This window comes from Tiliqua scincoides, chromosome 5, assembly GCF_035046505.1.
Source record: "Tiliqua scincoides isolate rTilSci1 chromosome 5, rTilSci1.hap2, whole genome shotgun sequence".
Lineage (NCBI taxonomy): Eukaryota > Metazoa > Chordata > Lepidosauria > Squamata > Scincidae > Tiliqua > Tiliqua scincoides.
Window position 1 is genome coordinate 5,803,841 of NC_089825.1, and position 27,338 is coordinate 5,831,178.

General features: G+C 46.1%; 1 protein-coding gene across 11 annotated transcripts in view; it reads left to right on the forward strand.

Moving 5' to 3' along the window:
• LOC136654387 (sodium channel protein type 5 subunit alpha-like) overlaps positions 1-27,338 on the forward strand; it is a 319,548-nt gene that overhangs the window by 88,379 nt on the left and 203,831 nt on the right. For 9 of the 11 annotated variants that reach the window (XM_066631371.1, XM_066631373.1, XM_066631374.1 and 6 more), the window contains exons 4-5: positions 1,967-2,057; positions 9,392-9,520. In XM_066631371.1, coding sequence (XP_066487468.1) covers positions 1,967-2,057; positions 9,392-9,520 — 220 coding nt within the window. Of the gene's footprint in view, positions 1-1,966; positions 2,058-9,391; positions 9,521-27,338 lie in introns of those variants that run through there. The other 2 variants (XM_066631380.1, XM_066631379.1) reach the window with 2 other exon arrangements.

A 27,338-nucleotide genomic window follows, 5' to 3' on the forward strand; every position in this document is an offset into this window, starting at 1 on the left:
CACCAAGACTTTCCCTGTGCCTGCCTCTGCATGTTTGCCTGAGAAACAGTAGAGACCAATTCTGCCAGATCTGCTCTGCTGCTGTTCACACTGCCTGAAAGAGTCCTTGGCTCACTTGGGAGAAGATGCATAATGTTGGGGATGTCCTTGGGATTGGTAGCTTTGCTGGTGGGAGGGGGAGAGCAAAAACTCCTGGGGGAGCCAAATGGAGGCCCCAGCCCTTCGGTTGCTTGTCCCTGTTAAGGAGGTTCATGAAGTAATAACACCACCAAGTGAGACTCGAGGCCTGCTATTCTCTGCAGTCATTCATCAGGAGGAATATGTCCCTGTAGTGGAAAATGTTTTTGAATCACTCTTTGGATGACTAGTCCCCTTGAGCCTAATTATTGGTTTCTAAGTTTCCAGGTGGGAATAGCCCCAGCTAGTTAGCAAGCAGAGCTGATTTTTGACAATGGAGGTGGGGCAGGGAAGAAAATATCCCATTTCCCACTCAACAGACTTGGTGATCCTACTTAAAGGATCATTTTTGCGCCATTTAGATGATGACACTGTAGGGAGCTCTTTCTGAGCTCAGATCACTGCCCTGTTGTCACAGTGTAGTTTCAGGAGAAGATTGATGATGTAGCCAGACTGGCAATTTCTTGGATGATTTGCCCCGATAACCAAGCAGGATGAATAGCATTCTTAAATATGTTGCCGATTATCAGTAAATTTCAGGATATGTCACTGCTTGGATCACTTTGAGCGGTCTGTAGTTTTCATCTCTCTTAAGAGTTTATTCATTCTGCCTTGCTGCTTGTTATGCCTTGAACTCCCAGAGAAGCTCTGTCTTCAAGCTTCTCTCTCTCTTCAAATCTTGGTTTAAATGAAATGCTTTCATTTGCACCTAGACAAGCCCTATGCAACTACATTCATCCAGCGTTAGCTTTTTCCTCTCTTGTCTACCCCAACCTCCAAAGTCCAAATTGAGATTGTAATTTCCCAGGGACAGAGAACTGTTACTTTTGTCTATCTATTACCACTGCTAACTGGTAAAAGGGCACTTTTTAAGGGGTTGTTCTCTTATATTTCACAGCGAGAGAGAAGCTGTCCCTATTGTACCAGCATAACAATCTTTTTCAATGGGCTATTTCCTGGTGTCTCTTCTGTGTCCTTTTTAAATTTTAGATGCTGAACACTCTGTAAGTAAAAAGAACATCCTAGTGCATCTGGGGGAGAAGTTCTGTCCCAACCCACTTCTAGTTTTCTACATATTGAGATTTTTTATATACAGAAAGCAGCATTGAAATGTGATTCTTTTGGTGCAGTCAGAAGTAGTGTAGCCCATTCTATCACCTCCAAACCCTCCCATTTTCCTGTTTGTGCAGTATATATATCAACCAGGCCTAATTTATTTGAGTACGCAAGCATAGGTTCAATTTCACCCGCATGTTGTGCTCCAGGGAATAAAATAATAAACAGACCTCCAGTTCTACAAGGAGGGTGTGTCACATAGTGGAAACATCTGTTGGTAAGTGTGGTGAATTTAGAAATGGTCCCTTGCTGAATTGTGTGATGATTTTGACATGGCCCCTTAGGTTAAAACAGTTAGTTTCACTTTCTATTCTGTTTTATCAGTCAATTCTCTCTAGGCAGGAGCTAAATTTTGGTTTTATACTAAAGTTTCAAACCTTGTTGTACTTTTGGATTTATTATGGAATGGATGTATGTATGATGAATTACATACATTTAAATGGTCAGGTTTTTTGGCCAAACACTGTCACTTTGCTCAGTTCACTGCCCCTGCTCTTGTCAAGATGAATTCAGCACTTTACACAGTAATGGTTAATTAACCAGTACAAAACACTTGGGTAAAAAACAAAATGTCATCGTAATTACTAGTGCAAAGCTCTTATTGTAAAACCTTTTTATTTTTTTACTGAAAGTGTTAAAACATTTAAAGTTGTTTCCTTAACTCGCATTTGTACATTATTCAGTATGTTTATTATGTGCACTATTTTAACCAATTGTGTATTCATGGCACGGTCGGACAATTTCCACTGGATGAAATACGTCGAGTAAGTATCTCTGTACCTTTGCTTTCCTCTTTCCCCATTACCTGTTCTGTTTGATACTATACCCATGAGGGTAAGCTGAAAACCAGAATGTTAGAATGTACGTGATTGATTAGACCTGGAGTGCATGGATAGAACATTAAGGGTTCAAATTGTAAGTTTGTCTTGGAACTTTTCTAAGGCCTGGGCTACGGAATAGCACATAAGGGACGTAGGACATTAGGCGAGGTCAGACTCTTGGTCCTTCTATTTCAGTACTGCTGACACTGACTTTGTCCATGGTGATGGACAAAGCAGTGGGTTGGGGGGCCCTAGGTGGCAGGCCACAGGGGGGTAGCCGAGGGGGTAGTGGCGCCTAGGAGCGACACCCCCATGTGCTCCATGTGTTTCCCAGGCTTTCCCTAAACTTATCTTCCAAAGCTCAGCTGATCACACTTTAAGAACATTATCCACATTTCCTTTGAGCTAAGACAAAATATCTTTCCCCCAAATCCACTGCTCAGTGAATCGTGAATTGTGGGGTGTTAAGGTGATTCTTTTAATGGATGAATTGAAACTTTGTAAAGAGGCAGTTAGTGGTGGTTTCTTGCTTGCTTGCCACTACTGCCGGCAACCTCAGCTGAGCTTATCTCTGCCATTTTTCCTGCTGGAATACCCCTGGAGTGATATGACGTCACAAAACAGCAAAAGAAAGATTTGAAAAGAAAATAAACTCTTGCTGCCATTTGTTACCATCTCCCCACTTTTTGAATAATCCAAGCACAACCAAAACTATCTGGTTTTGCCTCCCCCCCCCTTTTCACCCTGTGCCCTCTCAATTTTGAGCCGAAAGTCCAAGAAATCAAACTTCAGGCTCAACCTTGTTTTTCTCTATCCTTTCCCATTTTTTAAGAGATAAAAGCTACCTCCCCATCTGGTTGTTTTTTTTTTTTTTTTAAATAGAAAAAGTACAGCAAGTTTGCATTTTTGCAAATGGTTCCTATTGGAAATAGATCCCAGATGCAGAAGCTTAATCAAAGTGCAGTGCATTAAACAATTAATGTGGCTCATTGAGCCAACCAGAACACACTTTTTATTTTTGACTGACAGATGATAAACATGGCCATCTGCTCCTGGTGGCTGGCGCCGGGAGGGGAAGATGACAAAATGCCCTTTTTTGAGGGAGGATCCTCAAGAACATGCAGGCCCCAACTTCCAGGAGAACTGGAGAATGACAGCATATTTTCCCCCATCTAAATGCCAACCCTGTTCACAGCAGCATCTCTCTAGCAGTGTGCAAGACTTGTACAAATCTCTCACACACTGACGAATTTTTCTGGTCATTTTTGGCAACGTTATATTTCTGAAATTTAATTTTATATCATTTCACCACTTAAAGAATACAGCCAAACAGGCTTGACATTAACCAGACGAAGTGAGGAAAGAGATAAAATACGGGGGGGGGGGGAGGAAATTAAGAGAGGAATAGTAAATGCTATTTAAAGTCTTTTGAAAATAACAATAAATATACAGAAACATTCTGCAAGGAGTGGGTGTAAGTTCATTCCCCTCCCCCCATGGTAGATTTATAAAGTTCAGTCTTGCCAATATTCTGCAAAATGCTTTTTATTTCAGTTCCTCTTCCTGCATTCTGGATCTCAAGTTGCCATCCTATACACACTTCTTTAGGAGCAAGCCCCACTGAATGCAATGGGACTTACTTCTGTGTAAAAATGCATAGGATTGTGCTGCTATTTTTCTTTTGGCACAAAGGTATTGCCCTAGTTTTATGGGGTTGAATTCAATGTCCTCTTAGTCTTCCAGCTGTCTGATACATTGACTTCAGGATACAGTTGATGCATTTCAAGTCCTCGTTATTGTTTATCATTTTAGGAAGCATCGCGGATTAAGATGACACACAACCCATTTTATTAAGGCAGGGAGCTCAAGCATCCCAAAGTTTAAGTAACTGGGATAGCTTGTGTTATAAGGATAACCCGGCTGAGATCTGCTGTCACAGTGAGGAGGAGAACATTCTGATAGCTAGAATTCCTATTCTGCAACTTTTCAGGCCTCGACAGTACCCAAATCTCTGCACTGGTCATATCTTGGGTTAAGACAAATACACAACAGAGTCTTGAAGCACCTTAAAGACAACTGACTATTGCAGCATAAGTTTTTGAGCACATCAGACCATTTCACTGAATGTATCAGATGCATTGGATTCATCCTGGAACTTTTCCCGGCCTGACTTGCTGTCACAGAGAATAAAGTTGGTGTCAGCCCCAGCTAAGGTTGAGGCAAAGGCAGAAGGGCCCAAAGTTGGCAGTGATCAGTAGCCAGCAAGAATCACTCTCTGTGAGTTGCTTAGAGCAACCAGCACACCTGACTAGAAGTTTTTGTAGAGGTCAGGTGCCCCTATAATAGGTGCCCACCTGGATTCCCCCAGTCCCTGCTGCAGGTATAAAAAGATTTCTGTGCCTGTATGGTTGGTCACTTTGCAGTTACCCCCTTTGCCAGTGCTGGGTGTTCGTGCACATCTCTCAAATCACCTGTTCATGGTTAGCTGCAGACTCAGGTCCTGACAGTTGGTCAGTGAGTTCGACACTCTTTCTCAGTAAGCAGCCTGCAGGCAGTGTGTCTTGCTAGATCAGACTTGCTTCCAGGCCAACCAGATGCCTCCATGATGTTCACCAGCAAAGAATGAAGGCCATAGCCTTCTCCCACTGTTGCTCCCCTTCCCCACTAATTACTAATATTCACTGCCTCGGATCTTGGAGGTTCTATCTATACAGTCATCCTGACTAATAGTAGTAACCATTGAAAAACCTACTTTCTATGTGTTTGTCTAAGCCCCTATAAAGCCATCTAAGCCAGTGGCTATCACCCTGTCTAGTGGCAGTTGTGTTCAGGATACATGGTTTTTGACAAGTAAACTGATACATTTAATTGTATAAACTGATACTCTAGAGCAGGGGTGCCCAAACCCCGGCCCTGGGGCCACATGCGGCCCTCGAGGCATCTCAATGTGGCCCTCAGGGAGCCCCCAGTCTCCAAAGAGCCTCTGGCCCTCTGGAGATTTGTTGGAGCCCTCACTGGCCCAATGCAACTGCTCTCAGCCTGAGGGCAGCTGTCTGATCTCTTGCGTGAGCTGTGGGATGAGGGCTTCCTCCACTGTTTGCTGTTTCAGGTCTGTGATGCAGTAGCGGCAGCAAAGGAAAGGCCAGCCTTGCATTGTGCAAGACCTTTATAGACCTTGAGCTATTTCAAGACCTTCATTCATTCATACAAGTTCATCTTTAATATATTCATTTATGTAAACTTATGTAAATTTATTCAAATTTTAAATGTAAATTAATTCTTTTTTTCCTCGGCCCCCAACACAGTGTCAGAGAGATGATGTGACCCTCCTGCCAAAAACTTTGGACACCCCTGCTCTAGAGCAGGGGTCTCTAAACTTTTTGGCCGAAGGGCCGCATCAAATAGCTAGCACAGTGTTGAGGGCCAGAAAAAAAAAATTAAATATAAAATTTAAATAAATACATTAGAGATGGAATTTAGATGAATGAATCAATGAATGGGCTCAAATGTCCAGGACTTCTTCAAGCACAAACACAGCCCAAGAAATAAAGCACACACTTAAATGGACCCCCATTCCCCCACCCCACAAGCACAACTCTGGTTATGTTTGGTCAACTAGGCCAGAGGCTCTGAGGGGATCAGAGGCTGGCAGTGGGCCGGATAGAAGCTCGCTGTGGGCCGCATCTGGCCCCTGGGCCGGGGTTTGGATCTAGAGAAAGGCTTCTTTGGGGTGTTGAGAGAGGCTCAGTGCAAACACCCAAAACTTGCATGCTTTTAAATTTCTACCCTTCCCAATCACTGCAAGTATATTACCACAAGACTGATATTTTTCACGCCCAACTTAATGGCTGCCCAGATTGTGAAGACACACATTTAGCATAAACCTGCCAGCAATGCCTGGCCTTTCCTTGTAGATTGCAAAATAGGCTTAAATGCTTTAAGGTTGCAATTCTGAAACCACAAAAGAGAGTGAAAGGTTTCAGGGCTGAGCGAGGAAGCAACCTGCAAAAGGGGCCAGTCCAAATTAGTGACATAGCTAGAGGGGTTGCAAAGCTCTAAGTCAGGGGTGCTCAATAGGTGGATCGCGATCTACCGGTAGATCGCGAGGCAAAATGAGTAGATCGCGGAGTGCCGACTCCCCCCTTCAGGTGCCTCTGGGAGGAAACGCTGGGAGTAAGGCCCATTGTACTCAATGGGGCTTACTCCCAGGTAAGTGTGGCTAGGATTGCAGCATCACAGCCTAATCCTAGGCATGTCTACTCAGGAGTAAGTCCTGTTATACTCAGTGGGGCTCAAGGTACACCAACATACATTGTACACATAAATGTTATATGTTATGATGGCGCGAACATTGTAAAAAAAACTCTGGTAGATCTCCGGGCCTTGCTGGGTTTCAAAGTAGCTCTCGTGCCAAAAAAGTGTGAGCACCCCTGCTCTAAGTTATGAAGGGAGCCTCACTACAGCCTACGAGCGACTCCTCCCCTTCTGAGCCATTCCAGTTGGGGAGGCGGGAGAATAAAATGAATAAAGAGCTTCCCAGAATAGCTCTTAAGGGGAGGAGAAGGGGTTGCTTGCACAGCACGGCGAGGCTCCCTGCAAAACTTAGTGCTTTGCATCCCCGCTAACTATGCAACTGGTCCAAATCCTCAGATGTTTCCACCATTCCAATAGGTGCATGTGGCCTCGGTTAAGTTAATATTATTTTATTAGCACTTGTAGCCTGTCTCCCTTCCGGGACCTCCCAACAGCATATACTGTACAATATGTTGTTCTTGGTGGTTTTTCCTGTGAACAACTTACAGGGCCAGACCTGTTTAGCTTCAACAGAAGAGCCAGTGTGTTTGCCCTGAACATGGGGGATCTTTGACTGAAAAGCCCCTGCTTTCCCCAAGTGATCCAGTACTGAGAGTGATCTTGTTTCTGTCCCTTTAGCTGTTATGGTTCAGAGTCCTTGATAAAAATCTCCTCCATTTGTCATATGTCTTTAAAAAACCATTCAAGTCAGTTACCTCTACCATACCCTGTGGTGATGAATTCTTCCAAAGAACCAGCGGTTTTGCTCCTGCCCTGGCAGTTGGGCTTGGTTTAATTCAGGCATTTTAGTCCAGGTCCAACTGGCTGGTGACCCTGTTTTTGTTCTGCTTTTCCTTTTCCTTTCTGTATTATGTGCGGATTGGATCACTTGCATGAAACACACAGAGCTGAAGGGCCTATTCCTATCCAACTTTCCAGTGGCAGTGCAGCTGTGCCAATGGGGCATGTGCTGCATCCAGGGCCCTGGGGGGGGGGGTGCATCACAGAGGCCTCTTCAAGATATGGGAGCATTTATTCCCTTATCTTTTGGCTGTATTGCTGCTGTACTGGTGCTGGAAAGTTGGTTAGGATTAGACCAGAGGTGCCCAAAGTTTTTGGCAGGAGGGGCACACCTTCTCTCTGACACTGTGTCAGGGGCCAGGGGGAAAAAGAATTAATTTACATTTAAAATTTGAATAAATTTGCATAGGTTTACATAAATGAATATATTAAAGATGAATTTGTATGAATGAATGAAGGTCTTGCAATAGCTCAAGGCCTAGAAAAGGCCATGCACAAAGCAAGGCTGGTCTTTCCTTTGCTGCTGCTGCTGCATCACAGATGTGAGACAACAAGCTGTGGAGGGAGCCCTCATCCTACAGCTCATGTGAGAGGTCAAACAGTCGCCCTCAAGCTGAGAGCAGTTGCATCGGCCAGTGTGGGCTCCAACAAATCTCCGGAGGGCCAGAGGTTCATTGGAGACTGGGGGCTCCCTGAGGGCCGCATTGAGAGGCCTTGAGGGCCGCAAGTGGCCCCAGGGCCAGGATTTGGGCACCCCTGGATTAGACCCTAACTCACAGAGTGTTTTTTGCCTTTTTAGAGACATTCTTTCATACATGGATTCTGCCATGCACCCTACAAAACTGTAATCCCCAAAAACTATTTTTTTCCACTATAGCTGAATACACCGAATTCAGCATCTCTTAAACAGCACCAGAATTCTGCCTGCTGGATTAAGTTCAACTGGAGGGCACATTCAGCACTGGCTGTGGGTGAATTTCTCCTGGCTCATTCCAGAATTGGGTCAACAATTAGCTGGAGAATGCTTTTAAAAAGTTCTTCTGTGCGTGTGCGTGTGCGTGTGCGTGTGCGTGTGCGTGCAATGGTGGCTACAGCCTTATAATTTTAATGGACTCTCTACCTTTCATCTAATGCTTGTCCAAGTCCCCTAGAGCCTTAAAAAACATCCTTTGGGAGTGTTTGCGTAACTCCGTCTGATCTGCAAGTAGAGACCTGGGCTTGGACAAAAACCAGACTTCAACTGCCAGCACATGGTCAAAATCTTGTTTTATGGTTCAGGCTGAAGAACTTTTAAGGAAAATGATGTTCAATTCATAACACATCAGTGCATTGCAATCTGGGCAGGTTTATAGAGACCAGACAGTGTTGGTGCCAGGTTGCAGGGGGCCGTCTCATGGTGTTCTGGGCCCTGGTCCTCCCTGATGGCAGAATGGAGGGTGGCCTGGATTGCTGCTGGCACACTGCTCCCCAGGAAAGCCCCACCAGAGGATCAAAGCCATGCAGTGAAGGGACGCACAGTTGTATTACATAATAATATTCTTGTTGGGATGGCCTCTGGGCTTTGTGACGGTCTTGGACCTATCCTGACTGATCCTGATGCCATTCCTGAAACCAGGTAATTATAGCATTTGGCAACATCACAATGCAGTAAACCCTTTGCAACTCCAGTGTATCTCAGGATGCAATCCTAGTCCCTTATGTCAGTGCTTTCCAGCACTGATATAAGGGCAATGCAGCTCTGAGGTAAGGGAACAAACATTCCCTTACTTTGAGGAGGCCTCCGTGAGTGACATCCAACTGCAGGATGCAGCACACGCCCCACTGGCACCACTATGCCAGTGCTGGAAAGCACTGACATAAGGGGTTAGGATTGCACCCTAAGTAGCAGAAGCAAGGCAGCGTACAGATCACTAGACCTTTTGAATGGATCGCTTCCCAAGAGCATGTGTCTCAAACATGCATACATCACTCCATGACTTGGGAGTGGCATGTAGACACACCCTCCACTGTGGGGACCAATGGAAATCTTTGTGGTGTTTTGACCCTTAATAGGTTCTTCATACATGCAAATCATCACTAGACTTTGAGTAATGAATATGCATGAATAAACTCCCCACCCTCTCCTCCTCCATCAGCAGCTTTCTAATTCTCTCACTCTTTCTTGGACCTTTCTCCTATTGCAGGTACACTTTCACTGGCATTTACACTTTTGAATCATTGATAAAAATATTGGCAAGAGGATTTTGTATGACAGAATTCACCTTCCTTCGGGATCCATGGAATTGGCTGGATTTTACTGTCATTGTCATGGCGTAAGTAGTGTTTTGTTATTACTCTCTAAAAAAATGTATGTCTAGATCAGAGATGAGGCTTCCTCTGTGATTCCCATAAGCTCTCTTCATAGTTGCCTGCCCTCACTGGTGATATAGTCAGTGCCAGCACCAGATTTCTGGGAGCCCTGGGGCAAAGCTCTCCCCTTGCCCCCCCCCGGATGTATTGACTGCCAACATTGCCACTGTAGGGTTCAGAGGTCAGCCGAGTCCAGTGGCTCCTATGCTGGAAGTGGGCCCTCCACTGTTGTCCAAACTGGCAGACTCCTGAAGTCATTCCTAGGTATATTCTTGTGGCTTAGTAGGCATGGAAGTTGAGGTTGATTCTTGAGAGGAGAATTTTCAATGTTTTTCTTTGCATGCACACTGACCTCTATGGACTTCTCTATGACCTTTTCCTCTTGCAATGTCACTTCCAGCATCCGGGAGACTCTTCCGGCTTCTGCAGCTCAGTTTGTAGGGCAATTGTGTAGTAACAATCTGTCAGGCCCTCTTCCTGTACCAGCTCTGCTGACAATTAGCTACTACAGACAACTGCCCTAGAAGCGGAGCCACAGAGCCCAGCGGAGTTTTTCAGTGATTCTCCACGTCTGTGCTTCAAACTCCCGTGGCACACCTGCGGACCTTTAGTGGCATACCAATGTTCCATGGCAGGCTGGTTGAAAATTGTTGCTTAAGACCATCCCTAGTTTTACTAATAACCTTTGTCAATTCATTTACCAAGCTGTGCTGGCATCCACAAACACTTATTTTGGTGCTCCTCCAACACAGTCTTTTAAATTGATTCTAGAAGAGTAGCCATTTAATCCCTAGAAGCAAAAACAAGCAAGTGTGTCTAACTACTTTGACATAAATGACAGACTCACCCAATCACTGGCTACTGGGACATTTGTCTGGGACACTGGTCCTGCCTGGGGTGTTGATTGGTCTGCTTCTGGGTGGGGGAGGAGTAGAATGCTGCTGTTGTGAAGCTAAGCAGGGTCAGGCCTGGTTAGTACTTGGATGGGAGGCCTGGGAATAATGGGTGCTGTAGGCTTATACCATAGTCTTTCGAGACTGAAGGTTGCCAACCAAATATGAATACTGAATCAAACCCCTTTGACAGAGACAGTCATGGGATGCAGTTTCCAACTTGCTTAGCCTTTGTGTAATCGAGTCTCACAGCTACCACCAAGGACAAATATACACCATGGGCTTAAACTGATTCAGTAGTGATTCCCTATCTTCAGAACAACATAATAATATTGAAAGTTGATCTGTATTGATCTCAGGAGATCAGTTCGTGGAACTCAATAGAGATCAGTGTCAATGCCCATAGACAGACACACAATGCCCAACCACCTTTCAGGTAGTAAATGTTGCTGGATGTGTTTTGATTTTCATCTATGAAACGTTGGAGGATACACTCTCAAAGGGCTGAGAGTGAGTTGTAGAAGGCCACTGGGAGGGGGTGCACTGCAGCATCTATCTCATATATTGGATGTACTTTTCAACTGCGCATTCCTTTGGTAGGAAATCCTTTAGTGCCACACAGCTTGATCTTGAGATCTTATCACAATCAAGACTGAGGGCCAAACTAATGTGATGTTTAATGTGCAATTATTCTTGATGCTTTTAAAAAGAGTTGATAGCGGATAGATTTGGACCATAGCAGGGAGGGGGAGGACTGCTTTAATCCTCTCACCTGCTGCAATCTTCATCTGCAGAGAGCTATGCCTGGCCTCTGTTTATCCTGGAAAAATGTTCTACTGGTGCCACTGAGAGCCTTTTTTCCAGGGGAAATAGTATTTTGATTAGGGCCTTAGGGATAGACCTCAAAAAGTGGGAAACCCTGGCCTCTGAGCGGCCCGCTTGGAGGCAGGCTGTGCAGCATGGCCTTTCCCAGTTTGAAGAGACACTTTGCCAACAGTCTGAGGCTAAGAGGCAAAGAAGGAAGGCCCATAGCCAGGGAGACAGACCAGGGACAGACTGCACTTGCTCCCGGTGTGGAAGGGATTGTCACTCCCAGATTGGCCTTTTCAGCCACACTAGACACTGTGCCAGAACCACCTTTCAGAGCGCGATACTATAGTCTTTCGAGACTGAAGGTTGCCAATACAATGCCTTGTGAGTTGGGACCAAGAGATGGGGTAGGATGGAAAACTCTCCAGAAACCCTAGGTCCTTATCCATGGGGTAGGTGCTTATTTTTTCACTAATGAAAAACTAAGGGCGCAATCCTAACCAATATTCCAGCACTGACCTAGCCGCAATGCAGGCCCAAGGTAAGGTGATAAACATGCCCTTACCTTACATGGCCCCGCTTGACTGCCTCCCACTGCAGGATGCAGCGCATGCCACATTGGCACAGTGCTGGAAAGTTGGTTAGGATTGCGCCCTAACAGCCCAACCCTGTGCTGGAATAAGCAGGCCAATGGGCAGCAGGTTAAAGTCTCCCCCTGTCTGCAGCCCCCATCTCATTTGGGACCCACTGCTGTTCACATTTAAATAAAGAAGCAAAAAATTAAAAAATAAAAAGGCTGCAGGAGACAGGATATTGTCTTGTTTCAAAACTTTTGGGAAGGTCCATGTGGTAGGCTGTCCAAAGTGGTCAGGGATGAGCTCACAGTCCCATGTGTCATGTGATGTGGTGCTTCCCTGCACCAGTTCATGACGCAGCCAGTGCAGTTTCTCTTCATGGATATGCAGAGCTTAGTTATAATTTTAAAATGTTGTACGGTTTTCACGGAGAAGGTCTCAGAATGGAGACACCACCACCCCCGATGCACGGCTTTCAGCAGCTCTGGGTTTGACATGACATGGCCCTGAGAGTGGTATGGCGGCTTCTAGCTTTGGCATGACGTGAGCCCTGTGTGAAACCGCGCAGTTGTGTCACACTTGTCTTTCCTTAATCTCTGATCAATCAGACCCACTCCTGGTACTTCCATATCTTGCTGCCAGCATTCTGCACCCACAAGCTGGCCTGGAAGCTGCAAGGCTTGCCAGCTACTGTTTCAATAGCCAAGGCGGAACTGAGCCGTCGTGGGCTGTGTAGTTTCATCAGGCCTGATCTCGGGCACAGCAATGAACTTCTTTTCCCACCAATTCTGCTACAAGCAGATAAAACAGGCTGTGTTCATAGCTACAACTACAACTATAGTACCACAACTCTCATGTATCTCCCTCCTGGGTAGCCCAATCCTGAGCTCCCTGCCTGGCACGCGGGACTGCCGTGGCACCAAAAATGGCTGCCACGGTATCCTGAGCACAACCAGGCAGCCTGCAGTAGCTCTTTGGGGGAATGGAACTTTTGTCCTCTTCCCCTGAGTAAGGGACATAGCCTCGTAATGAGGAACTGCCACAGAATCGGAGATTCCCGTGTCGGATTGCACGGTCCAACACGGGGCTTAGGACCCAGTGGAGCAGAGCTCTACCAGTTCCAACCTCCTTCTGCCCCTCCTCCGCCAAGCCACACCTCCTGGACCTTCACCTGCCTTTCCCCTGCCTCTCCTGCCCCAGAACGCCTCCTCATCACCTCACTCCACACTCCCCACTCACCTCTCCACTCTCAGGAGATCCAGGCAACCTCCTGGTGGTGGATCGTAGGCCCAGCGCTAGAGCTGGCCCAGTGTGGGCTCGCGCCGGGTTAGCTCTGGCACTAGACCTGCAGTAAGTGCTTGCAAATGTGCCTTACGGCAAGTTTACGACAATGTGCACCGGCGATGAGCCGGCGCACACGGGTCTAGATCAGGCCCTTAGCACAGAGGTCAAGCATATCGCTAAAAAGAAAAGAATAGAAAAGATACCTCCATCAGTCCCCAAGTCTTCTATCTTATATGTCAAGACTTTGTATGTCTTTGGTTTGGGGCAGGGATATGTTGAACACAACAGTGGCATAGCTAGGGGTACAAAGCCCTAAGTTTTGCAGGGAGCTTCATCTCAACGTGAAAGTGCCCCTCCCCCACCCTGTGGAGTCATTCTGGATGGGGGGAGCAAAACGGAGGCGAATGCCTCCGTTTTGCTCCCCCCACCCAGAATGGCTCCAAAGGGGAGGGAAAGGGGTCTTTTGCATGCCGCAGTGAGGCCCCCTGCAAATGTCTCCATCTTGTTCCCCCTGCCCAGAATGGCTCCAAAGGGGAGGAGTCAGGGGCCATTTGCATGGTGCAGTGAGGCTCCCTGCAAAACTTAATGCTTTGCACTCCCTCTAGCTACACCACTAGAGCTCGGCTTAACTCAGTTGACAGAGCACCAGACTTTAATGTCAGGATTGTAGGTGTGAACCCCAGGGGGGGAAATGTTTTTTTAAGAATCTCAGCTGCTGGGTACTGGAAAGACACTTTCTTGAGACTCTGGAAAGCCCCTGTCAATCAAGGAGATTGTGATGGGCTAGTTCAGTATTTCCCAACCTTTAGCAGCCTGCAGATCACTGAGACTAAAACTGGAATCATCATCCAACCCTCATGCAACCCCCCCAGATAACAGCACACACACAAAAAATAGTTTAAATTTGTAAGAATTAGATAATATTTTTTAGATTTCTTTTTGGTAGAGAAGATTGTGGGCTGCTTCTGTTGCCGGCTGTGAGTTATCTGTTCTCCACCATCTCTGGTGGTCTGTGTGAAAGTGTCTCTCGAGTGAGTGCTCCCCCGTGGAACATAAGAACATAAGAACAGCCCCACTGGATCAGGCCATAGGCCCATCTAGTCCAGCTTCCTGTATCTTACAGCGGCCCACCAAATGCCCCAGAGGCACACCAGATAACAAGAAGACCTGCAAGGCTTCCTGGGAATTGTAGTTACAAACATAAGAACAGCCCCACTGGATCAGGCCATAGGCCCATCTAGTCCAGCTTCCTGTATCTCACAGTGGCCCACCAAATGCCCCAGGGAGCACAGCAGATAACAAGAGACCTCATCCTGGTGCCCTCCCTTGAGACCTCATCCTGGTGCCCTCCCTTGAGACCTCATCCTGGTGCCCTCCCTTGGACTACCAGAGAGGATGGAAAATGGACTGCCCACACTGACACTTCAGTGGTCCATGGGGGATTGCTTACTTGGCAAAATGCTAAAACTGATAGAAGGAGATCTTTTTTTCCTGAGACCTTGTGGACCACAGCGTCTCACTGATCGGTTGTGGTCCACAGACCACAGGTTAAAAACCAGTGGGTTAGATAGACCCAACGTCTGTCATTCAGCACAAGACAGCTTCATTGCTTCAAATGTTCACAAGTACCTCCTCCTAAGTTCTACCTGGTGTTCTCTTGTTGTCCAGCCTTGCATCTTTCCTTCTTTCTTTTCTTTCTCCCCCACCACTGACTGTTTGTGGCAGCTCACCTGTTTTATATTGTTTATTGGTGGGCTGGGCTGTGCTGGGCTGTGCTGTGTTATTTCCGTTGGTCAATTTGTCTTTCATCTCAATCAATGATAGAAGAAAGAAAGGGCGCCCTTGAGATCTACCTTGCTACATATATGGTGGTAGCCCAAGATGGTGATAGTTCTAGGCAGCCCCATCAATGCACCTGGTGCTCCACAAACACAAAGTGATGAGAGAAAGTGACCCTAAAAAGGAAAGCATTTGGGATGTACTCTCCTGCTTTGGCTGAAGGATGAATGGAATGTTTAAGGTTTGGTTTGGCCGGGGCTTTGGCCACAGGTAGTCTCAGTTCATCCACAAGATGAGCCTTGATTTTTGAGCTACAGTAACTCTTTGGGAAAGTCTTAACCTGTTTGCGCCCAAAATACCCAACTTTCCTGGTATTTTGCTTTGCTCCCTCACTGTGATTGGTCCCTGTCCTTTCCCTGTGTACCTATCCCCCCTTTCTATGGGTCATCTTTATTTTGCCTAATTCACAGGCTCTGTTCCTCATTCTGCCATGGTCTGCTAGGCTTCTTTACCCTGTAATTTCATTTCTGTAAAACATTTACCACCTGCCTTTCCCCTTTGTCACAATATAGGCAGCTAACAACAACAACAATTCATTCCATAAAATACAATTTAAAAGTCCCTGTAAAAGTACAGGTATAACCTAATTATCCACAGATTTTTCACCCATGGTTTTATCTCAGTGCAATGAGAAGGGCCCTTTCAATTAAAAGAAAAAAGTCGTTTAACAATAGCTTCGTTAATGGAGAGAGGGCAGCCTGCAGATAATCCATCAATCATTCTCTCTCCAGGCACTTAGAAATGTTTCACTCCTGGGCAAGCTACCCCTCCCTTCCCCCTGAGCACATGAAAGAATGCAAGTGATTATCACCTCTCTTTCTTTGCATTCTTTCACCTCACTCCAGGTGAAGGGAGGGGTCCCTGCCTCTGAGTGAGGCCTTTCTAAACTTCTGGAGAGAGAATTGATTGCCTGTCTGATGCCTCTGTCTTGCATTACAAAGGTCAGCAGGGCTGTTTTTAAATCACTAAGCAAAGGGACATTGTTTTTTAAATGGATCTCCTTTAACACAATTTTTGGCATCCACATGGGTCCTGGGAACAGAACCCTCGTGGATACAGAGACTCAACCTGTAGTCTCCCAGTATCTGTGGGAGTTCAGTTCCTCCTTCCCCTGCAGATACCGATATCCACGGAAACTGGAGTATCTTTTAAAAATGTTTTTAAAAGGTGAAAATCAGTAAGAAAATAGCCTTCCCTACCTTTGTGCCCCCAATTGCACTGTTTGCAGGGCTGCTAAACACTCCTGTAAGCTGCTTCCGGGTCATGCGAACCCCTCCCTTGGCCCCGGCTCATTAAAGAACACATTGCGTGTCCCAGAAGGAGCGTACAGGAGTACAGAAGACTGTGACCTGCATACGGTGCAATTTTACAGTGAGAAGGTAGGGGAGACTAATTTCTTACTGATTTTTACTTTAAAAAAAATATTTTTAAAATTGGACCCCCCACGGATAGTGGGATCTGTGGGTGCAGATAAGGCGAGTCCACTTCACAATGAGAAGCAATAGGACCATTAACCAAGAGGAGAATCAAATAAGAAAAAGCTAAAGCAAAATGGAACAAAAAGGTCTTTAGTCCCTGCCAGAAGGCTAAAAGGGAGTGTGCAATTCAGAAGCCTAAAGGGAGGGAATTCCATGGGAGCTGTGTTGCCACCAAGAAGGCCCTGTCTCTCATTGCTGCTAACCTAACCTCAGCTGATTGCTGCTGAGGTTTGGAAAGTCCCTGTAGATGACTCAGGGGATGATCCATCTCATATAAGTCTTTTTAATTCTGGAAAGCCTTTGATGCCTGGTAGAGGATATGATGGCTGTTTTTTAGTAAATAACCGGTGGTTTTTATCATTGCTGCTGTTTTGCTTTTATTCTCTATTTTATAGCTTTAGTTGCATTTTATAGTTTTTTATGTATATCTTTTACGTATTTTAATGGTTGTTAGTTGCCTTGGCTCCCCTCTGGGAAGAAAGTCTGGTTATAAATAAAATAAATAATAAATAGTAAGAGGAAATGGTCCTTATGATACCCCCCTTAAATATACCATTTAAGGGCATTATTATTATTATTATTATTATTATTATTATTATTATTATTATTATACTTTATATTTACCCCGCCTTTCTCCCTAAAGGGACTCAAGGCGGCTTACAAAACAAGGTTAAAACAAATTAAAAACATAATTTAAAAACAGATAAAAAACATATCATAAAAACAGTAGTCAGATAAAAACTAGTCAGGTAAGAGCATAGCACAGCAAATTAGAAAAGGACCAGGCCTGTGATCAAATGTTAAAAAAAATATTAAGAGATGTTAAAAAGATGTTAAAAAGACCAGGAACTCAGAAGGCTTGTCTAAACAGAAGGGTCTTCAGGTCTTGCCGCAAAGTTTCAAGAGAGCGAGTAGTTCTTAAGTCAAGGGGAAGGGAATTCCATAGTGTTGGTGCCACTACTGAGAAGGCCCTATTTCTTGCCGCTGCCCCACGTACCTCCTTAGGCTGTGGCACTTGTAAAAAGGCCTTCTCTGATGACCTAAGAGGACAAGCCGGATTGTATGGGAGTAGGCGATCTCTAAGATACCCTGGCCCAGAGCAGTATAGGGCTTTAAAGGTCAAAACCAGCACCCTGGACACCAGCATCTGCTGAAGGGGCAGCAGCACAGCAGAATCAAACCTCTATGCCCCATGGACCACATGATCAATGCATTCTGGTCAATTGCAGTTTCTGGATGGTGTTCAAGGGCAGCCCCACATAGAGTGCCACAACGCTTGATATCATAGACCACTGTGCATGTCTTTCTCCTTGTTCCAGTGCCCACTGTAAGATAGGCAAGAGGTTAAGAAGAACCTACTGGATCAGCGCAAGGAGCCATTTTGTCCAGCATTCACATGTCCACAATGAATGACCAGATGCCTCTGGAAAGCCCATGAGCAGGGCATGAAGGCTAGAGCCCCCTTCTGCAGTTGCTTTCTACAACTAGCTTTTAGTGACTGCCTCTGAACACGCTACCACATTGCTATCATGACTATAACCATTGAAAGACTTGTCGCCTCCCGCAGATTTATCGTATCCCCTTTGAAAGTTCTGTTACTTTCTTCCTTTCCACCTTGCTTCTAAGAAGTGACCTCCACCTGCCTTGCTTGGCCAGTGATTTCCCCTTTTCCTTCAGGTAGATGCATCAACCTGACCCTGCAGGGATCTCTGTGTGTACGTCTCAGGGATGTGGTCCCAGTATAAGCCTTTTTTTTTTTTTAGTCTGCAGTCAAATCAGTGGGAGTTCAGGTAGCTTGCAACATGACTCAAGACATCATCCTTGCCTGATAAATGAAGGTACCAGAAGGGGTGAAATCAATCCTATACCATCAGGTAGACCAGCCTGGTAAACCTGTAGCATCTCCTTGGCCGTCCTCTGATGTGCCAAGCTACTTTTTGTAGACAACAACGATGAGAAATGAGCTCAAATCAGACCCACCCAGTCCTACTCGCGTGATCCAGGAGGACAGAGAGCAGAACCTGAGCATCCAGCTGCCTGTGGACTTTATCAATGAGGCTAGCCTGTGCTTCTTGGTCCTGGCAATCTTCCCATAGTGCCTGAGACAGGCTGCTGTCAGCCCTTGTGTGCTCCTAACGTACTAATCCTGTCCAAGCTCTGGCACATATGGCAAGATACTGATCCAGTGCGGTGTTCTTTGCAGAACCTGGCAGCGTACTCAGCCCACATGGAACAAGGGAGACCTGCATGGCTCCTGTCCCAATTAGAGAAAGAGCCACAGCAGGTCTGGAGCTCTGGCAGCAGGTGTTGCTTTTTCTGCCCCTGCCAATCTGCTGGCTCTGGCAAGATGGCAGCCACCCTGGCGGTATGCATGTGCGCTACTCAGAGGCTCCCATCTTCTGTTTAAAGCAAATTCTTAATTATTCGGCTCTAAGCTCTCGTAAATAAAACAAAGGATCTCTATTCAGGACAGATGCTGGCTTGGCTGGCAAATGAGAACTAAAATAGGAACATCCCAGGGCAAAGAGCAGACAGCATCCCAACCTAGGAGACTGCCCCTCGAAGAGGGGGGTGGGCAATGTGCAGTGACCTTTTTTTTGGAAAAAAAGAAAATTTGTGTGGTACCTAAAAGGGCATTACCATGGCAACCAGACAATCCTGTGTGAAGTTGAAATCCCATCAATTCCCTTTTAAGTCCTACTTGGCTTCCGTTCCAGCAACCACTTAAGCAAGGGTACTTAAGCGTTGCTTCTGCAGTTTTCAAAAGGGCAAAATAGGCTTTTAAATTCAAATTCTACTTTAACCGGTGGGTGCCAGTGGGTTTATGTGCATAAGACAACCCCTGGAAAAAAATTAACTTTTATTTGTTACAAAGGGGGGTGGGTGGGAACAACCCCATTTTGGGAGGAGGTATGGGGCCGCTTTGTCTCAGCTCCTAGAGAGTCCAGAGCTGCTCGTTATTGATTTATTTAAAAAGATTTGTTCCCCTCCCCCTATGTATTCTTGCTCCCAGGGTGGCTAACAGATCATTTAGAACCGTTTAAAAATAATAAAATTGCACTTCAAACAAGGAAACAGCAGGCGCTGTGAAAACAACAAAGAAGCAGAGCAGCAACACAAAATGTTTCCAAACATCTGAGAAAATCAAAAGGGGTTTGCCTGATACCAAAATGAAGTGCGGTTATGTGATGGGAGAACATTCTAGACGCAGCACGTCACAGCTGAAAAAAGCTTCCTCTCCAGTTTCCACCTGCAGATCCTTCGAGGGGAGTGGGTCCCTGGAAAAGGACCTCCAAGGATGACCTTAAAGGCCGTAGCCCCACTTCCTGGAGCTGTGGGTTGCCCTGGGTGGCGCTTCCATTTCCTTTCGTAGAAATATGGGTGATACAAAATTTGCTCATCAGCAATAGTTAACAGGGAGCTGCTGTCACTGATCTGTATCTGTTGGCAATAAATTTCCAGGGAAGAAAATGAAAGCTCCACTCACAAGATGAGAAGCAATGACACCACACACCTCAAGGGGCAGGTCTACAATGGTATCACTTCAAGGTTGTTGCCCAGAGAAAGACTTGTACCATAGACTTTTTTACTCTTGCTCCATTGCACTGCCAGGACCAAGCTGTTGGGGGCCCTGGGACAAAGCCCTACACTGGTGCCCCCATGGCCCCCCGCCTGTTACTGCTGCCACTAGTATGGAAGGTTCATAGGTCAGCCTTGTTAGTTAGACTCTCTGATGAGTGTGAGACCTTGGCAGTCCTCGTGGGATTTCTCTGCCCCCCCCCCCGTGCATAAATCCACTTCCCTGAGGCTTACGGAGCCTCGTGCGACCGTAAACTGCATTGGGGAAGCTTTCAGAGGCTTTCCCGAAGATTTAAACTGTGCTTCCTCAGAGAGGTTTCCGAGGGGGTCCAAAAGGCTTGCGCCCGGGGCATTTGCCCCATGATCTACAAGGGGAGGTCCGCCACTGAACTTGGCCAAGTTCTGATCCCATCCTTGGTAAGAGGATTGCTGCTCCCCCCATGTGTCATGGAGACCTGATTGGGTGGAGAGGCACAGTGCAAATCCTTGCAGGAAGTGATGCAGCCACTTCCTCTTCTTGGATGTGAGAATTGTTTCAATCAGGCACTCCATTTACTCTCTTCCCAGTTCTGCCGACTGTAGAAGTAGCGCAGAGCCCAGCAGCTGATTTTCTCGCCCCAAACAGTGAATAGACTTGGGCTGGCCCTAGTAAGAAAATAATTATTTTTTCCCTCTGAAAGTGGCAGGGCGAGAGCTGCAATGGGTTGGCGTGCAACCTGAAACCGGTGTTTTTATTTTTATTTTCAAATTTGCCAAACAACAGTGCTTGGCGCTCCACAGTGGGTTGTGTATCGATTGCACTTTCTGGAAATCCAATGTGTCTGAATCCGCATCATATAATTTCCATGTGGAATTGTACAAAGTCCCCTTATTTCTCATTTGAGCACTGCCGGGGTGGGAGTTCCAACAGTGTTTCAGGAGGTATCTGACAGCAGGAGGCCCATATGCTCAGAAGCAGAGCGGAGAGTGAATGTGCTTTCGCACTTAACAGCTGCAGTCTGCTTCAGTCTAAACTGCTGATCAGTCGAATGTCAGAACAGAGGGAGGTCCTCACTGAGAGAGGAAATCCCCCCCCACCATCATAACTGAACCATGAGCCAGGAATTCCAGGGCTCAAATCTTGTTTCCTACAAGATCACTCAGTGCTCTTTGGCAAGTGCTCAGTGCTCTTTCCCTCTCCCTTCACATCTCAGTGATGAGAGCATTTATCAGGGTAATAATACAGGCTGAATTCACAGGGTTGTTGTAAGGGGAGCTAAGCTACTGTGTAGGAAGAGCTTTGAACTTTCAGAAGGTGTTATATGAATGCTGAGCAGGAGGTCTCTGAAACATGTACGGTAATTACCAGATTTGGAATAATTAATTTGGAGCTTATAGTACTTCTATTTTGAACAAGGTACCATTCCTCTTATTGTTCTCCTCCAGCTGGGACTGTAATCCAAACTGAGGAAGACCTCATCACTCATGTATACCTGTTTACCTTCTGTAATTGCAGTAGATACAGAGCTCTCTCTCTCTCTCTCTCTCTCTCTCTCTCTCTCCTTGCTTCTCTACTTGAAAACTGGTGCATCAGCATTCCAGTTATCAGGGACTCTGGGAAATGGAGCTTTCCCAGGGCAACTGATGTCCTTCTTATGGATGCAAGGTGCACTGGGGCACGTAGTTTTAAGTCTATGTTATGTCCATGCTAAGGAGAGGGCTCAAGTAAATAACATTCCCTATGTCCCTACATGCCTGGGGTGTTTCATAGAAGTGTCCTGGGTGTGACAGAGGGAGGAATCAGGTCCCTGCCTCCACCACCGCAGCCACGTAAGGGGGCTTGGTTGCTTGTTGCATCATTTCCAAGGAAAATTGAAACTTGTGGAGGGAAAGAGAAGGAGCTTTTCTTCAAGCTCCCTCCATTGTTACTAGTAATTTCTTTCCTGATTTGAATCTAGCAGGCAGAATTTAAATATCACCAAAAATGTTGTTGGGGCAACATTTTGGAAGATTTCTGTAACACCTCTCTCTCTCTCTCTCTCTCAACACAGGATATTAGCTGGTACTATTCAATTTTGAACAGCACCCAGATCTTGCATATATTTATCATTTCTATACAAACTGGAAAATTATGTGTATATATATGTTTGGGTGCAAGTGGCAGGCTGGGACCCCTTGGGGAGACAACATGAAGCAGCAACAAACCCATTTCTCCCCAGCCCACAGGTGTACACATTTGGTTTCTATTGTGTATATGCACTGTTGGGCAGAAATGGCTTAAATAACGTACAAGTAACCTTGCATCTTCAGTGGCGCCACTAGGGTTTGTCACCCAGTACGGGAGGCCCCCATGATGGACTTCCTCCCATGCAGTAGGTGGGGTAGTGCCCCAGGCAGTGGACATGGTGATATATCATTGCCCTGCCCCCACTGGATTTTTTGGCTATAGGTTTGAAAAAATGGAGGTATTTCAAAATGGTTTGTTTCATTGCATTCTGCATGAAATTATGCATCAATTGGTATATAATATAATGGTATTTGAAAATACTAAGATTTTACTAATTTTGGCCAGCAGTGGTGTCACCCTCCTGTACGCATCACCCGGTGTGGCCTACCCACCCCCAGCAATGCACTGAGCATATTTCATTTAAGGACATTTCATTTCTTAGAAGGACAGCCTAATCCTATCTAAACCTCTTTGCCAATGAGTGACACCAGCAATCCCGTGGGGGAGTTTAATAGGCAGAAAGCCTCCTCAGGGGAGGGGGTCACTTGTCCCCTTGCATCGGGCAAACCATAGCCTGTGCAATGGGTCAATTTGAACTCCTACCAACTACATAGCTGGCACAGGTCCGAATTGATCCAAATTGGAAGATTGGGCCAGAGAAGGGGCTAGGATATGGCAAGCAGAGATCAGGAGAGAGATCTTGGGGGTGGGGGGGTGGACAGGTCGATGAAAGTGTCGACCCAATGTGCAGCGGAAGTAATGAAGGCTAATTCTATGCTTGGGATCATTTGAAAAGGTATTGAGAACAAAACAGCTAATATTATAATGCTGTTGTACAAATCGATGGTAAGGCCACACCTGGAGTATTGTGTCCAGTTCTGGTCGCCGCATCTCAAAAAGGGTATAGTGGAAATGGAAAGGGTGCAAAAGAGGCAACTAAGATGATTGCTGGGCTGGGGCACCTTCCTTATGAGGAAAGGCTATGGCGTTTGGGCCTCTTCAGCCTAGAAAAGAGGCGCCTGCGGGGGGACATGATTGAGACATACAAAATTATGCAGGGGATGGAAAGAGTGGATAGAGAGATGCTCTTTACACTCTCACATAACACCAGAACCAGGGGACATCCACTAAAATTGAGTGTTGGGAGGGTTAGGACACACAAAAGAAAATATTTCTTTACTCAGCGCGTGGTTGGTCTGTGGAACTCCTTGCCACAGGATGTGGGGATGGCATCTGGCCTGGACGCCTTTAAAAGGGGATTGGACAAGTTTCTGGAGGAAAAATCCATTACGGGGTACAAGCCATGATGTGTATACGCAACCTCCTGATTTTAGAAATGGGCTATGTTAGAATGCCAGATGCAAGGGAGGGTACCAGGATGCAGGTCTCTTGTTATCTGGTGTGCTCCCTGGGGCATTTGGTGGGGCGGCTGTGAGATACAGGAAGCTGGACTAGATGGGCCTATGGCCTGATCCAGTGGGGTTGTTCTTATGTTCTTAAGCACTGGCGCCACCAAGCCCACTCTTCTCTCAGGCCCAATCCTGCTTGGCATTCCAATCCCATTGCCCCAGCAAAATAGATCCAAGAATCTACTTTAAGAAGATTTGTAGATGTTACCTTTTGATCTGAATTGCCCATCCTGTTTCATGTCTGTTTGCATTAATTGGACTGTTAACAGGAGATAAATGTGTTAGTTAAATGCTAGCTGCATCAAGAAATAATGGCAAGGTCTCATTAGCTTCACTGCAGCTGCAGTTGAAAACTACTGTGTTAATCAGGCCATGTGAAGGGTTGCCAACTCCAAATGTTTGGCTATCCACCAGGCAGGTCTTTCGAGCATTATGCCAATAAAATCTAACATATTTTTAGTTCCCATTGAATGTCTTACCTACTGCAGACTTGCTTTTAAGGACTTGTTGTCTTACAATGGAGGAGGTGGATTGTGTTGTGATTTTAAGCTTTGAGGCAGCCATAACATGGCTCTTATTTTTATCCTCACAAGTCCCCATGACTTGTGAGGTAGGTTCAGCTGAGTGTTTGTGACTGGCCCAAGGTTATCCACTAAGCTTTGTGGCTGAGTGGGGATTTGAACTCAGATCTTCCTGGACCAAGTCTCCTCCACTGATTGGCTGCTCTAACAGAAGAGGAGAAACCTGGAGCACAGTGATGTTTTAAAACATGTTTCGCCTTATGGGACCTTACCATGGGGCGGGGGGTGGAGAGATTATAGCAGCAGCTGCACTTCCTCCATAACTCATCTGGACCAAAAATTTCCAATGGTAACTTTCAGCTCAAATTTGGAAATTTGGTTCTTGGGGGGGGGGGGGTGTCAAAACTCTTTCTGCATTTATTTGTCACTGTGACCTGTATTCAACGGTGATGACAACAGTACCCATCTCTGGAGGCTGCCATTTCTCTCTCCAAAGGTGTTCAATCCAGCACTACATTCTGATCTAGTGTTGCATGGAGATCTTCTGGGGAAGAATGACAACCCCATTTGCAGCTGCCCTTTCATCCCCCCCCCCAAAAAAAATCATTTCTGCATCACACTGTGCAGAGGACTTTTGGGGGGGGGATGTTTCACATGGTCCCAATTCTCTCCCTCCACCCCTTGAAAAATGAATCAGGTGCCCTGCCTAAATTTTCATCACATGTAAATGGGGCGTTGAAAGTAGGGAGGGAGGGTACTGGAAATCTTGACTCGGACCCATCGTAACTTTTAGTTCCAGCCTATGCATGGTCAAAAAGGCGATCATCGACATTTTGTGAGCCAGTGACTTTTTGGAATTCCTTGCAATGCTGCTGTGATTGTACACGGCCTGTTCCTTGGTTGCAAACTGCTTATTTCAGCATGGTCAGACAGGAAATCAGTGTCCGCACAAAACACAACAATTGTATTTCCTACTTAGGAGAAGGAGTTAATTCTTGTGATGCCATCTGTGTCCGCGGCACTTTGTGCAGAGCAAAAAAAACATCCCTCTAGTCTGTGCAGGGTGTCAAGGTGTCCTGATGCTGTCTGGTAACAGGACCAAGAACTCTGTGAGCCTAGAATGTTCTGTGAATGAACATGCCGAACAAAGAGCCGGTGGCAGCATTTGTACCTGTCCGTTGTGTTCTGAAATGCTGAAGAGGCTCTTAATCAATCAGTTGGCTCTTTATCAATCAATACAGTCATGCCTTCTATAACTTTGCTACCTATGTCTGGTTATAGCACTCTTTGTCCAGAGTATATTATGAGGAAAGAAAACAGTTAAAATTCATAAAGCCATTCAAATGTTGGCTACCTGTGCTGTGTTTTGAGTCCCTGGAAGCTGTGTTCTGGCGAAGGCTGTGTCAATGAGAATAATGTATGCAGGCTAGCACAGGTTCAGTCTCTTGCTGTGGCCCACCAGAACATGCTCTGGAGCAGGGAGCAAGAGGGAAGGCAATCCACCCTAGATAGCTTCTTCAACAAGTAGCCTGTAGCTCTCACGTTGAGTCACAGTCACAGGAGTATTATCTTCCTGGCAGGGACTCCTCTCATCATTTCCCATTGCTGCCATGTAGGAGGAATGGCAGCAGTGGTGGTCATCTGCATGGCAGGCTCCAGTTTAATGCACTGATGAGTACGATGCTAGGAACACATCAACATGAGTTATAAGCACCTTGCATGGTGCTTTGTTTTCCAGGAAGATATCCATGGTGTTTGAGGATGTTTTGCCAGCCTGTGGCCACACTGCTGTGGATTATTTAGGATTTACTAAATTACTCTGCTGATTGCAGACTTTCTCATGCCTAGGATAGTGTCCCTCGGAAGAAGAAGACACAGATTACAGATGGAGCCAGATTGGAGTGCTGATGTAGCACCAGGGCTGAGCTATGAATCAGGAAGTTCTCACTTCTGCCATGGTCTCAGTAGGGGAATTTAGGCAAGTCACTCCTCTACCCAGTAGCATAGCTAGTGGGGGGCGAAACAGTAAGTTCTGCAGGTGCTACAGTGCGCTATGTAAGCGACCCCTCGCACTCACCATTAGAGCCATTCCAGGCAGCAACAGCAACATGCAGGTGACACCATTTGGTTCAGTGAGTGGCTGTTGATTCCATTGCTGCCTGGAATGGAATGGATTCCATTGCTGCTTCCAATGGTGGGTGGAAGGGGCTGCTTACATGGCACATTGTGGCACCTGCAGTACTTACCGTTTTGCCCACTCTAGCTATGCTACACTGCCTGTTACTCTCTCCCCCCCCCCCCAAGCAAATTGCAACATGGAGAGAATAGTACTTCTCTTACAGTCCCTGTAAGGATTTTATTGCGGTAATACACTTGAAGAGCTTTGAACACTTTAAAGTGCTACACAAATGCAATAGTATTGTTGATGTTGATGTTGTTAGTACTATTATTGCTATGCATTGTGGGTGCATAGCAAGCTGACCCAATAAGGATGCAGCATGAAAGTTGGTCATCTGGCTTCTTGGTCATCTGAATAGTGTGTCAGAAGCTGTGATTTTTGCACATCTGTGCAAGAAGGGTGTTTTGAGTGTTTAGATCGCACTCAAAACTCTTCAAGGGGGCCTAATTTTCAGCATTTTAGAAGGCAGGTAGGCTGTCCATGATGACATCTCGCTTTTCAGTAGGAGGGACCCTTCTTGGAATAGTCTGTCCTTGGAGGCTGATAAATCCGCATTCTTTCTTGGTTTATCTTGAGGATTCTGGTCGATATGGTTGGAGGACCTAGCTGATTGATCTTTGGAAATGGGAGGTGACTCAAGGTGTCGGCATGGTAACTTCAATATACCCTCTATGCCAGGGGTGCTCACACTTTTTTGGCTCGAGAGCTACTTTGAAACCCAGCAAGGGCCGGAGATCTATCAGAGTTTTTTTTACAATGTTCGCACCATCATAACATATAACATTTATGTGTACAATGTATGCTGGTGTACCTTGAGCCCCACTGAGTATAACAGGACTTACTCCTGACTAGACATGCCTAGGATTAGGCTGTGAGGCTGCAGTCCTAGCCACACTTACCTGGGAGTAAGCCCCATTGAGTACAATGGGCCTTACTCCCGGCGTTTCCTCCCAGAGGCACCTGAAGGGGGGGGTCGGCACTCTGCGATCTACTCATTTTGCCTCACGA